The sequence below is a fragment of the Octopus sinensis genome, linkage group LG8, assembly GCF_006345805.1.
Source record: "Octopus sinensis linkage group LG8, ASM634580v1, whole genome shotgun sequence".
NCBI classification, from domain to species: Eukaryota; Metazoa; Mollusca; class Cephalopoda; order Octopoda; family Octopodidae; genus Octopus; species Octopus sinensis.
The window spans coordinates 37,790,204-37,804,952 of NC_043004.1; the positions used below are offsets into that span (position 1 = coordinate 37,790,204).

Here is a 14,749-nt window from a genome sequence, read left to right on the forward strand (position 1 = left end):
TTATCTGTTGATTGTAATTACACTGCATTTAATTTTGGATGTAGTATTTGTTTCCGTGAATTTTGGCGGGCGATGACAGGGGCACTTGAATTATAACAGCGAGTACAATCGACTCGACCACACGTACGTTTATCGTTATGGTGAAGTCTAGCGTGCGATCGGGTAAATTGTATTCTGGACGGGTTCGGCTGAGAAGCTACAGATAAATTTATGTAAGTAAAACCACATAATTTATTAATAGCGAAACAATTGTCTTGAACTAATCTACATTTTGTTATGTTTATTTGCGCTGGTAGTAGTGCTAACTTTCAACGGAAACAATTTCTTTTGTGGCTGAAACCTTGCGGATCTATTTTTAGTGCTAGAGTAGACCACATGGTGGTCACTCTCTTATATTTATGTATAAAACGTGTTGTAATCCGGGTTTTTTATGCACTAAGCCACTTGGTGGTAAATGGATGTGCTATTAAATTAGTACCCAATTTTCTCACCCTTATCGGTTTATATATATACATATATATATAATTAGAGATAAAACCACTATTAGGCAAATCAAACAGTGAAAAAGATAAACCAATACATAGAAATAAAATTAATTAATATAATATATAAAATATGTAAAATATAAAATTCAAAATTGAAACTATTTAAATTTAAAGTTGAAATTTAAAAAAAAATTATTTAAATTATTAATTTAAACTTACAAATTAATTATCAATATGAATAGTTAATTTTTTGTTTTTTGTTTTGTAAAATATTTATGTAATTAGATATTGACTATAACTGAGATTAGATTATTTGTGGGTTTCTTACAACAAAAAATATTTGTTCACTCATTCTATGAACTATGCTAGAGTGAACACTTGATCTATCATTCTACAGTTCTTACAGAAGCCAGCTTGCTCTCTCAGCTGTTGGTGGTCGAAGTGTTTGCTGATTATCAGCTTCGTAAACAGCTGATAGAAGTGAGACAAGAGGTACATGGGGTGATAGTTTCTTAAATCTCCTTTATCACCTTTCTTATGAAGCAGGATGGTAGTTGACTCTTTCCATGTTTTCAAATTTTTTATTTTTCATATCAAATTCCAATATAATTGTAATCTACACACTCATCAGAGTGTAAAAATTTGTAAAAAACCACAATGCACCAAAACATTTTTCTTAAGCTTCTTAGGAAACAAAACCGACTCATGTGAATTTTCCGAAATTCCTCTCACCAACCACAGAAAAATGTTTTCACAACTCATTCTGATATAACTGGAATCTACATTATCTGAAGCCTATTCGTAAAAGATTTCATTAAAAAATATGCATTTTTCTGCGAGTTATGAGGACACAATCGGGGTGGGTGCACACTAGTGTGGATATTGCTTCCCAGCCACATGGCTCCGGGTTCAGTCCCACTGCGTGGCACTTTGGGCAAGTGTCTTCTAGTATAGCCTGGGGCCGACCAAAGCCTTGAGTGGATTTGGTAGACAGAAACTGAAAGAAACCCGTCGTATATATATATATAATATATATATATATATATATATATATATATATATATACACACACATATATATATACACATATATAAATACATATATATATATATATATATATATATATATGCAGTTGGTTTGTTTGCATCCCTGTAACCAAACAGTTAGATGGAAAAAAAAAAAAAAGAAGCCCCCAGTGCCAGGCTTTAAAAAATAAGTACTAAGGTCGATTCGTTCGACTTACACCCTTCAAGGCAGTGCTACATCATGGCTATAGTCAAATGACTGAAACAAGTAAGAGATACCGTCCGAAAAAAAAAAGAAGCATATTGTAAGATATAGAGCAGTATATATTAAAGATAGGTAAGGCCGGTTTATGGGATTACCTTGGGTTTCACGTTTATAAAGGGACGCAGAGAGAGTCTATACATAGGATCCCTCGCAACAATGTAAACAAATTAAGACCGGTGAAACTTCATAATCAGTAGACCATGTTATATATCTCTTTACTACCCACAAGGGGCTAAACATAGAGGGGACAAACAAGGACAGACAAACGGATTAAGTCGATTATATCGACTCCATTGCGTAACTGGTACTTAATTTATCGACCCCGAAAGGATGAAAGGCAAAGTCGACCTCGGCGGAATTTGAACCCAGAACGTAGCGGCAGACGAAATACGGCTATGCATTTCGCCCGGCGCGCTAATGTTTCTGCCCTCTCGCCGCCCTCCAGTAGGAGTATAAAGAGGCCACTACTGTCCTACACAGTCATTGGTTTATATAATAAACCAATGACCTAAACAAAATCAGACATACACTGATACAACGTTGTTCACACTAGGCAGAATGGTTCAAGTAGCTGTGGTAAGTCTCTTAAAATTGTTAACTTCATACGCATACATTTATTCGAATCCAAATAGTTATTAAATTTGTTTAATAGTAATTTTGTACTCGAAAAACATAAAGAAAAGTAATAACCGACCAGTTAAATGCGCTTGCCTTTGATGTGCTTATGCAGGCTTAATGTTTTCGTTAAGGACTCGTGCTTTTATAAGAGCTTTAAATCTGTACTACCGATTTGTTATCGTTGCCATTAGGTACCAAATGAATCTTGATCCAGCCAACCGTGACCATTCCGTCTATTATTCAAACAATCTCTATTCCTTAACCGTCGAGAAGAAGGTCACGCGTTACGTGACTTTTTAAAAAATACTTTTTAAAAACCAGACAAAACCAAGTAATGTCGGTAGTGTTATCTATACAGGTTTGCATTTTAGTACAGATACAACATCGGTTTTCTTGAAACTTTGGCTACAAGGCTTTTCCGGATTTCTGCTTTTTCCAAACTAAGGGTAGTCACCTTGGTCAGCACATTGTAAATTAAACAAAGGAACCACCACTTTAATATAAATGATACAAGCTTATTAATATGATACTGTGGAATGTAACAGTAAACTAATTGGGTAACCGCAGGAATTTGAAGTCCCTGCTTGTAAATTGGTGCGGATTATAAGATGTTCCAGACAATTAATGCCCAGAAAGTTAGTGTTGTATCACAGTATATGATGTGTTATTTCTACTACATTGAGTTACTATATACAGGCTCTCTAGTTTCACCTAATTAAGGTGAAGCGATAGCTGTCACTGCCTCGTGAGAAAGAAAAGAGCTCAAATTTCTAAAAAATGAAATTTTTAGGTGGGGTTGGCATTCTTTCAATATAATTCGACACAATCAAAACATCTGACAACATTTGACTTCGGGTATTTCCGAATTATTATTCCCATTCTAACAAATGGTATTTTAAATATAAAAGCGGCAAGCTGGAAGAATCGTCAGCACGCCCCACAAAATGCTGGTCGCTTCACTCGTCACTAATCATTAAGCGGACCCTGGCTCGGATTAATATCCCCTCAGTTCTGGAGCCGTCGGGGTTATCCAGAAGTAATGGAAGGAGACCAGATGGTTTTACCCTCTGTCCCTGGGTTAGAGGTAGGTGTCTCATTTGGGACGCCACAGTTTGCGATTCATTTGCTCCCGCCCCTATCCTGAATACTGCAGTTAATGTGAGGGTCACTGCTTTTGTAGTCGAACGGAAGAAAACCCTGAAGTATCGGGACCTGACAGTAAACTATCTCTTCCAACGTGTAGGGTTTGAGACGTTCGGAGGGACTGGGCCACTAGCCACGAAGTTCTTGTTAATGTTGGCAGCTCGCCTCACCAAGGTACCCGTGAGGGTGCTTGGCTTTCTTAACGCCATCGCCCGTGGTAATACTGCGAACGTGCTAGCTTGCTTCAGTCGGTTCCACTAAACTTTGTGGTGTGCGACCAGTTGCTGTGATAAAAAAAAAAAAATCCCCACAAATAGTTTCAATACAGATTTTAAAAAAAGATTTGGAAGAATTAGATGAAAGTTCTCTGGTAATTTTCTTTCTTGGTGCATAATTATTGCGGCTTTTTTCAACACACTTTTTTTTTAACAAAAATAATGACAATATTTAACAAAAACATCTTTAAATGATGGTCTGACCGTCTGCCAAGCAAATGAGAAGCAGTAATTGAAATAGATGGTGAATATACTCCGGAATCTTCATTTAAAGATGTTTTTGTTACATGTTATTGTTTTTGTTGAATAAAATTTGTTGAAAAAATGCCGCAGTAATTATGCACCAACCCAATAAATAAATGTTTATGTTAATTGAAAAATTTGCCAGCAAAATCTTATAAAATGCAATATTCTAAAAGATGTATATGTTTATATGTTATATATAAAAATAAGAATATTGCATCATTATAAATATATTTGTTGTGGCTTCATACAAGGGAAGTTACGATTCTAAAAGGAATTTTTCCTCACTTCTTGAAGTGGTAATAGTTGGCGTAAACTTTATCAAAATTTGCTATTCGCGTTTTTTCGTTTTTGTTTCCTGTTAAGGATTTATAATCCTTTATTATTATTATTATTGTTGTTGTTTTGAATATATATCAGTTACTGTGTATTGTTAGCGATTGTGCTAGTATTACACATTGCCTTAATTATTCAAAAATTATATGGCTATATGGCGAAGTTTCGTATGCCTATAGGCGAACCGAAACTATGCCAATTATATTTACTTTTAACTTAATTGTATTTCAGGGAAGTAGTTTAGCAATAACGTTAGAAAAAAAAAGGGTGGGTCAAAAAGGTGTATACACACAATTGCAGACTACAATAAAGAATACTGGTTTTACCCGTTAAAAAATGTGTGGGTAACCCCAAGTACTCGGGGTGTTGATGTGGGTCATAACAGAGGCAGTATCGGTGGAACAGCCAAGCACCTTCACGGCCTTTCACCTGCTATAACAGAAAGATTAGGCGTTAACAATGACACATTTTCGTCCTAGGTCAGTCGGTTGATCAGAAGGTCTCGCGTTTCGATAACACAATGATTTAAATGAATCTTCTAGAACCCCACCCCACAACAAAAACAAACAAACAATTTTACCATTTTTACCTTCAACAACGACAATATTTATCAAGGAAACATTACCGGGGTCAATTTAAACTACCGAATCATATCCGCAAATTTGTGTATTTGGTTAGAAATCCTCATCATTGATTTTGTATTCCTTTACTGAACATAAAGGTTTCCTCTACGAATCGGTGGGTAATCACTGAATTGTTAGAATCTGTTTAAAATCAAGTTTACAATCAATATTCAGTGAGGCTTTATGTACTAAATATAATAAACTGTAACAGTCACTCAGAGATTTAAAACAAGTTGTTTTGTCTCTATAATAAACTTTATTAGCCAGGAAATATAAATGTGTGATATACTGACAATCATTTTACCAAGTCATTTGACCAAGTTTGTTACCATATTTCTAATTAGTGCACTTTGAATTGAATTTATTTAAAGATTGTATTTTAAAAATAGTTCGTAATCTTTCAGTTTAGTGTGTATAAAAAAAAGTAAATAAAAATGAGAGGGGGAAATTAACAACTAGGGGACATAATAGATTCTCATTGTTTATTTACACCAAAATCCATTTTATTTTCGAATTGGTCGAAATGACATGCGGGAGACCAGCGGCACCGATATTCATTGTTCCTGAACTTGACGTTCTCAACGATGAGTCAGTTTTGGAATTTTACTCTATTAGCTGAATCACGAGACAATATTTTTCAGTGGTTGGCACGGCGTCGACTAATCATGATTTCGCAAATCGTAAATCACTATGTGGCCTCACTACATGTGGTAATGCCATTGATGGCAAAATGGGTACTTTGTAAGAATTAGCACTTCCTTCTCAAAGCTTGGATTCGAAATCAGACCCAAGAATCATTGGTCGTAAAATACCAATGCACAAAAAGGCGCGAAATCAGAATCTCTTTGTTCTGACAAAAAATGATGGATCGTCTCCCTTCGACCTCTGACCCGAGCAGGTCAGGCGAAGTTTAACAGGACGACCAGCGACCTACTGTACGCAATAACACTCTTGCGGTATATCTATTTTTCTGGCTATTTGAGATGTTATAATAGAACGGAGAATAGGTATCTAAAAGGAACCCGGACCAACGTTTAAGAGAACGCCACGCATTTATGAGGACGACGAAAGAATAATCAGAAAGGTGACTCTGTCATGCATGATTTACACACCGCACACACACACACCATCAAACATATTCTGCTTTAATGTGTATCCTGTATTATGCATTCCTTTAATATGTATTATTTGCAACCACTATTTAATATGCATTTTGTACAAGCGATGTGTAACATTGCTTACAAATTGATGTAGTGATAATAAATCTTTAATTTATTACAAAGCACTTATGTATTTATTAATACATCCACGCATCCACTACATTTGGTGACCCCGTAAAACGAATCGCGCCTTCCCTGGAACCAGCTTCATCAACCGCGTCGAAGAATTACAGTTTGCACATCACCAGCAACGAAGCAACTGAAAATTCCGACGAAAACAATGAATCTCCCGGAACAAACCCAGCGGCCACATCGACATGGCATTCCAAGCGGCGATCTCGTTAAAAATTCCACCATTCTGGACCCACGACCCGACATTGTGGTTTCACCATATAGAGGCACAGTTTGCCTCTCACAGAATATCGAGCGATGCGGCTCGACTTTCTCACGTTATCAGTTCTCTGTCACCAGAAATAACGAACGTGATACGCGACCTTATCATGGCACCACCCGGTTCTGTTTCATATGAAGTTTTTAAAACCACGTTAATAAACAGAACCTCAGAATCCCAACAAAAAAGACTTCACCAGCTTCTGATATCGGAAGAATTGGGTGACAAAACGCCGTCCCAGCTTCTTCGGAGAATGAAACAGCTTCTCGGAGATGAGACGCTCCCAGAAAAAATCTTCAAGCAACTTTTTCTCCAGCGTCTGCCCTCCAATACCCAGTTGTTCTCGCGTCCACCAGAGAAAACACATCCCTTGAAGAACTGGCGGAGCTAGCTGACAAAATAGCCGAAGTACCGCACAGATATCCAACGGTATCGACGGTGACGCCAGCCGCTCCCAGTACCAATCCTTTCCGTGCACAAACCAGTTCTTCAGAGATTTCGGATTTGCGTGCATTAATGACGCAGCAAGCTGCGCAAATACAAATTCTCACAGCCCAAATACAAGCCCTAAAGTTTAGTCCCCAGCGTCGAAGCACCAGCCGATCTCGACGAGATGGCAGACGGTCTCGAAGCCCCAGGCTACCCGAACTCACATGACACGTGTTGGTACCACCGAACATTCGGAACACGGGCACAAAAATGTACGGTACCCCGTGCTCGTATTCCTCACCCAGTTCGGGAAACGGCACAGCCAGGAATTGAACGCGACGGAAGTTCCTGGTTCGCACCACACAGTCGCCTGTTTTTCGTTTGCGATCGTGTAACAGGCACGCGTTTCCTGGTTGACACAGGTGCGGAAGTCAGCATCATCCCAGTCTCCAACACTTCTGGAAAAAGAAAAGAGACATCAGTCTGTCTTCAGGCAGTCAACCATTCACCCATTCCAACCTACGGTGAACAGTCCCTAACATTAAACATAGGACTACGCCGCACATTTCAGTGGGTATTCGTCGTCGCTAAACTGCCGACCCCTCTCTTAGGAGCCGATTTCCTGCATCATTTCGGTCTCCTGGTAGACATAAAGAACAGACGACTTGTCGACACCACCACCAAGCTTACTGTGCGCGGTATAGCCGCTCGAATGGACACAGTCAGCCCAACTGTAATGCTTACGACAACGACTCGTCACAGTTCCATCCTGAATGATTATCCAGATGTCGCCCGGCCAGTTTTTTCAAACCAGCCGATAAAGCACGACGTTACCCACCACATCAAAACCAGCGGTCCACCTGTTGCTGCAAGGCCCAGAAGGTTACCACCTGATCGTCTCCAGGCCGTCAAGCGGGAATTCCAGCACATGCTCGACCTCGGAATCATCCGCGTTTCCAGCAGCAACTGGTCCTCGCCGATACACTGCGTCCCAAAAAAATCATCGACCGATTGGCGGGTTTGCGGCGATTATCGATCACTGAATAAAAGCACTATCAGTGATGCCTATCCGGTGCCTTTTCTTCAGGACTTTTCGAGCTCGCTGCATGAAGCTCGCATCTTTTCAAAAATCGACCTGGTGCGAGCATACAACCAAATCCCAGTCGAACCTGCAGACATCTCAAAGACAGCAGTGACTACACCTTTCGGAATGTTTGAATTCCTGCGTATGCCTTTCGGTTTACGAAACGCGGCACAGACATTCCAAAGGTTTATCGACATGGTGACTAGAGGTTTGCCTTTCGTCTATGCCTACATAGACGACATACTCGTGGCCAGTAACTCGGACGAAGAGCATAATCAACACCTTCACCTGCTATTCGGACGACTACGTCAATTTGGAATTGTTATCAACCCTACCAAATGTTTGTTCGGAGTTGCTTCCCTTCATTTTCTCGGCCATATAGTCGATAAAAATGGAATTCATCCCCTTCCCGAGAAAGTCAAGGCCATCGTGGATTTTCCACCACCCACATCTCTCCGCAAATTAAGGGAATATCTCGTCTAGCGAATTTCTATCGACGGTTCGTGCCCCACCTCGCTGAAATAGCGCAACCGCTCACGGATTTGCTACGTCAGCGAACCTGCAAAAACGCAGATATAGCTCTGACCGAAGATCAACTCGTTTCTTTCACTGCCCTGAAAAAAGCGTTATCTAGCGCTACCATGTTGGTTTATCCAAAACCAGACGCCCCACGATGTTTACTCGTTGATGCATCCGATTCCGGAATCGGAGGTGTGCTACAACAGCTTGTTGACGGTATATGGCAACCGTTGTCTTTCTTTTCTAAGCGGTTAAAACCCGCGGAAACCAATACAGCACATTCAGTCGGGAATTATTGGCGGCATACCTGGCCGTTAAGCATTTCCGTCATATGCTAGAAGGTACCAATTTTGCCATATATACCGACCACAAGCCATTAGTATACGCATTTAACACCAAACCGGATCGCCATTCGCCGAGAGAAATTCGTCACCTTGACTTCATATCGCAGTACACGACGGATATACGCCACATCAAAGGGACGACCAACGTGGCAGCCGATGCACTTTCACGTGCGCAGATCAATGCTATCCACACCACGTCTACAATTGATCTGGCACGTATAGCAGCTGACCAGGAGAATGACGAAGATCTTCTAAAGCTCCGGAATTCGTCATCTCTGAAATTTCAGCATGTTCCACTACCATCATCCACAGCCCATATTTGGTGTGATATTTCCACTGGTTACCAACGCCCTTATGTACCACAGAAATATCGTCGAGAAGTTTTTCTCTCCGCTCTACATTCTCTGTCACATCCTGGTATTCGCTCCACTCAAAAGCTAATATCGACCCGTTTTGTGTGGACCAGTATCAACAAGGATATCAGAGAATGGACCAAGTGCTGTGTTGCGTGCCAAAAAGCGAAAATCCACCGGCACATAAAATCACCAATCGGTTCATTTTCGCAGCCCGATGCACGATTTCAGCACGTTCACATTGATATCGTTGGACCCCTGCCACCTTCGCAGAACTATTCATATTTGCTAACTTGCGTAGATAGGTTCTCGCGATGGCCCGAAGCCTGGCCCCTATCTGATATATCAGCAGAAACGGTTGCTAAAACGCTGATATCACAATGGGTTTCGCGTTTTGGCACACCCGCAACAATTACCACCGACAGAGGACGTCAGTTCAATTCCCACCTTTTCACCGAGCTGACTCATCTCCTCGGGTGTAAACACACCCGCACTACAGCTTACCACCCTGCAGCAAATGGCATGGTGGAACGCTTTCACCGCCAACTCAAGGCATCTATAAAAGCAGCTCCAGACAGTTCTCACTGGTTGGAACATCTCCCTCTCATCCTCCTTGGAATTCGATCCACGATTAAGGAGAACTGGGATATACTCCGGCCGAACTCGTTTATGGCACAACACTCACCTTACCTGGGCAGATGATCGAACCTGTTTCACAAAACTTCCCTGACCCACAACAATATGTGCACCGATTACGAACATCCATGTCGCAAGTATCACCCTCAGGCCCCAGACAACAGAACGTCGTTTCACGTGTCCCAAAAGATATCAACACATGGACTCATGTCTTCGTGAGGAATGATGGGATACCCTCTCAACTTCGACCACCATATTCCGGGCCCTACAAGGTCATCAAAAGAGAACCCAAGTATTTCGTCCTCGATATTGGAGGTAAACGAAATACGGTCTCGATTGATCGTTTAAAAAAAGCTTTCATCGAGGAGGACTTACATTCAGTCCCCTTTTTTCCTCAAACAGACTCGGCAACTCCAGCGAACACCACAGAGCTGCACAACCCCGACACACCAAATCAGGAAGAACAGTTCGATGGCCAGCAAGGTTTGTGCAAGTTTTTCGGGTAAGTTCTGAACTCCTAACGTATCCATCTTCCTAATGAACACATAACTGCATCACCCACCCAGAGAAATCAAAGAACATTTGTGTACGTAAAGAAAAAAAAAATGAAAACAAAAACTGTCTGTATGAACTTTTACGGAACATTTCAAAATCGAACTTTGCCGATGAACATTTCTTTCATTTTTGCATGTACATATTTTTTGTTTTCTCTTCAAAATGTTTGCTTTCTCATAAATATATTTTTTTGCTAACTGTATATCCACACACATTTACAAATCTTGTTCTCATGCGTGCTATCACTCGATTTTTTTTTTCGCCACTGAAAGATACCTTGTCTCTATTAGACCTCTAGTAGGTCGAGTAATCAATAGACGCACATCTCTTTCAACGCGCCAACATAATTCTGCCTGGGCACATATACATATTGCCCACCATATAGCACATACAAATTGTAAACCTTTCATCCATATTTTTATCGTTCAATGTGTAAAAAAAATTTTTTTTCTACATGCACACAATCAAAAAAAAAAAAATAATAAAAATAATAATAATAATACATTTCCAATATCGTTCGATCTCTGTGGCTTTCTCACTAGAAGGGGGGTAGTGTAAGAATTAGCACTTCCTTCTCAAAGCTTGGATTCGAAATCAGACCCAAGAATCATTGGTCGTAAAATACCAATGCACAAAAAGGCGCGAAATCAGAATCTCTTTGTTCTGACAAAAAATGATGGATCGTCTCCCTTCGACCTCTGACCCGAGCAGGTCAGGCGAAGTTTAACAGGACGACCAGCGACCTACTGTACGCAATAACACTCTTGCGGTATATCTATTTTTCTGGCTATTTGAGATGTTATAAATAGAACGGAGAAATAGGTATCTAAAAGGAACCCGAACCAACGTTTAAGAGAACGCCACGCATTTATGAGGACGACGAAAGAATAATCAGAAAGGTGACTCTGTCATGCATGATTTACACACACGCACACACACTCACCATCAAACATATTCTGCTTTAATGTGTATCCTGTATTATGCATTCCTTTAATATGTATTATTTGCAACCACTATTTAATATGCATTTTGTACAAGCGATGTGTAACATTGCTTACAAATTGATGTAGTGATAATAAATCTTTAATTTATTACAAAGCACTTATGTATTTATTAATACATCCACGCATCCACTACAACTTCTTCGGAATTACTCCCGCTCTATAACGTTTGAACCAGTAATTTAAAAAAAAAATTTTTTTACAGATTCATGTTTTCAATATGGGAGATTACGATTTAACAATTCTATTGTTCTTTGCAATATTACACCATCACCAGATGAAGGTAGTAAAATCGTGAAATGATTAAAAATATTTTACTTACAGAAATTAAAGTTGTCGGGTTCTTATGATTTTGACAATTGTTTCTTATTTAATAGATACATCAAAATGATTGTGAAACAAAAACAGATATGACAAAATTTAATTTCTGTTTATAATAATAATAATAATGAAATTATTGTATACAGTGCTCAGGTGCAGCTACAAAAATGTATATTTCTTTAAAATTTACTTCTGCTTCTGTAACTACTAAAATATGAAATAATATCCAATTAGGGTCTGAAAATATTTCAACCCCCAGCAACTACTGCCATTCTACAAGCTCCTTCCTGAATCATACAGACTGACATAGTACTGGTTTCCATGGTGTATATATTTCCCCATGGTTGGGATGCCAGTCTCTCACAGAATTACTCAGTATTGCTGTTTGAGTAGACTGGAGCAATTTGAAATGAAATGTTTTGCTCAAGAACACAATGCATTCCTCAGTCCAGAGATGGTGCTGCTAAACACAAACAACTTCCACTGCATTCAGAAAAGGACCACTTGGCTAATTGGCATTCACTCATTAACAGAGATACTCCAGCCTTTGACCTGCTGGTGTACTGTCTTGTTTTTTTTTAATTTTTATTTTACCTGTCACTTCTGTAATGGTCCCTTTTCTTCAGAGCCGGGTGGGCTTGTAACTTTACCACTCAGTTACCCCTAATCCGTTTGTCTTTCCACCTCTCATCACTTTTGGTGTATCCACACCCTCAGCTTTGCACCAACAAGTCCAGTCTTTTCTACCCAGAATATCAACCCACTGAAATCTTGCTCAATTGTCTTTCTTACAAGTGTGGACCTGCAACTATTTAACCCTTTCGTTACCAACCTGGCTGAAACCGGCTCTGGGTCTGAGTACAAATGTCTTGTTTTCATAAGTTTTGAATTAAAATCTCCCAGCAAACCTTAGTCACAATTTATATTCCTAACACTAGCTGAATGATAACTAAGTTATTTTACTAAATTCTTTGTTATATTTAAAGTAATTGAAAGAAATACAGAGCATCTCAAAATAAATACAGTAATGAAAGGGTTAAACATAACATTAAGAGCTTCAAGCTCACTTATCTTGTGGAGCCTGTAAATATCATGGTTAGTGCCTCATTCTCCAGATACAGATAAAAGTGCTGCTGAACATCTTTGGTCTTTCACTTTTGATTTCTATCTGCAAGATATTCATGTTTTGAAAATCCTTTTAGCTTGATACTTCTCTGTTACTATCAGCATTATCAATTTTGTTGGACATCTGCTTACCGAGCTGGGATGGGTTATAACAAATCAAGTCTTTATTCAAAGATACATCTCTCTTTCATAGTTGAATAGGGATACAGAATGAAAGAGGAAGGAAAGTGATAATGATGTTGATCAAAATGATGATGATAGTTTAAAAACTGAATAAACACCCATTCAGGCAAACAGGTCTTTGAAAGTCCTTTCTTGATTGAATCCTCAAATCAAACCCTACCAATTTGAAGATACTAGTTATTAGTAGACAAATAGGCATAGGAGTGGCTGTGTAGTAAGTAGCTTGCTTACCAACCACATGGTTCCGGGTTCAGTCCCACTGCGGGGCACCTTGGGTAAGTGTCTTCTACTATAGCCTCGGGCCGACCAAAGCCTTGTGAGTGGATTTGGTAGATGGAAACTGAAAGAAGCCCTTCATATATATGTATATATATATGTATGTGCGTGTTTGTGTGTCTGTGTTTGTCCCCCCAACATCGCTTGACAACCTTGACAATGCTGGTGTGTTTACGTCCCCGTAACTTAGCGGTTCGGCAAAAAAGAGACCGATAAAATAAGTACTAGGCTTACAAAGAATAAGTCCTGGGGTCGATTTGATCGACTAAAGGCGGTGCTCCAGCATGGCCACAGTCACATGACTGAAACAAGTAAAAGAGTAAAAAGAGAGAGTAATGCAACACAATTTCTAATATTAATAATAATAATGATAATAATAACCATAATAATGATAATAATAACCATAATGATTCTTTTTTTTATTGGTCACAAAGAGTTTATATTAAGAAAAACAGTATGGACAGTACAGGACAAAACAGAATGTGTATGTTGTGGGGATTTTACGGGTAAACAAGTTTCTTTTAACCGCTAAGTTTGCCTGATTAGGACTGAGTTGAGACTCAACAGCAAAACCAGTGAAAGCGTACAAACTTTAAAAAAATCTAAATACAGAATTAGCAGTGACCTGAATTGGGAATTCTGTTTTCAAATAGAGAACCTGTTAAATACAATGACATGTATAAATAGCAACAATTGATGTGTTAGCTTTTGTCCTGAATGTATCCAGAACAGTGTCACATGAATGGAAATCTCTTTTTAATAAACACTAGCCTGCTCATTTTATTTAGCAACACCACCCTTAATGTATAAGTAAAGTATGCACATTATATTAAGCAAAAGTTGATGTAGGCACAGAAGGTGGCTGTGTGGTAAGAAACTTGCTTTCCAACCACATGGTTATGGGTTCAGTCCCACTACATGCACTTTGGGCAAGTGTCTTAGCTTTTTTTTACCGTTTCCTTAATTTTTGCTACTGATGAATACTTTTTGACAACCCAGATTCTTAAAATGAATTCATTGTCTTTCTGTATGAAACGATCATATAGCTACATGAATAAAAATAATTTCAATCCATATTAATATCTAATCTCCTCTGTTTACAAAAAATAGGATTGAATTTGTTGAACTTTATTTTATAAGTTAAACTATATACTTATATATATATAAAGTTAATCCAAACATGAAAACACAACCACGCGAGGACGTGGAACAAATATAGTATTATTGGTTGCTCAGGAAGGAAAAGAAGAAGGAGGATTTAACGTTTCAAGCGGAGTTCTTTGTTGGAAAGATCCAGAGAAGGGAAGACAGAGGGAAAAAAATCGCCAACGGTACACACGCGGTCACACACACACACAC

At 39.1% G+C, this 14,749-nt stretch overlaps 1 protein-coding gene across 1 annotated transcript in view; it reads left to right on the top strand.

Annotated features, from left to right (window-relative positions):
• Positions 1–2,137: 2,137 nt before the first annotated feature.
• The window catches only part of LOC115215080 (carbonyl reductase [NADPH] 1), a 31,833-nt gene continuing 19,221 nt past the window's right edge, over positions 2,138–14,749 (top strand). Inside the window, exon 1 of the mRNA XM_029784239.2 lies at positions 2,138–2,351. Within this exon, the coding sequence (XP_029640099.1) occupies positions 2,334–2,351 (18 nt within the window). The 5' untranslated portion in view covers positions 2,138–2,333. The remainder of the gene's footprint in view (positions 2,352–14,749) is intronic.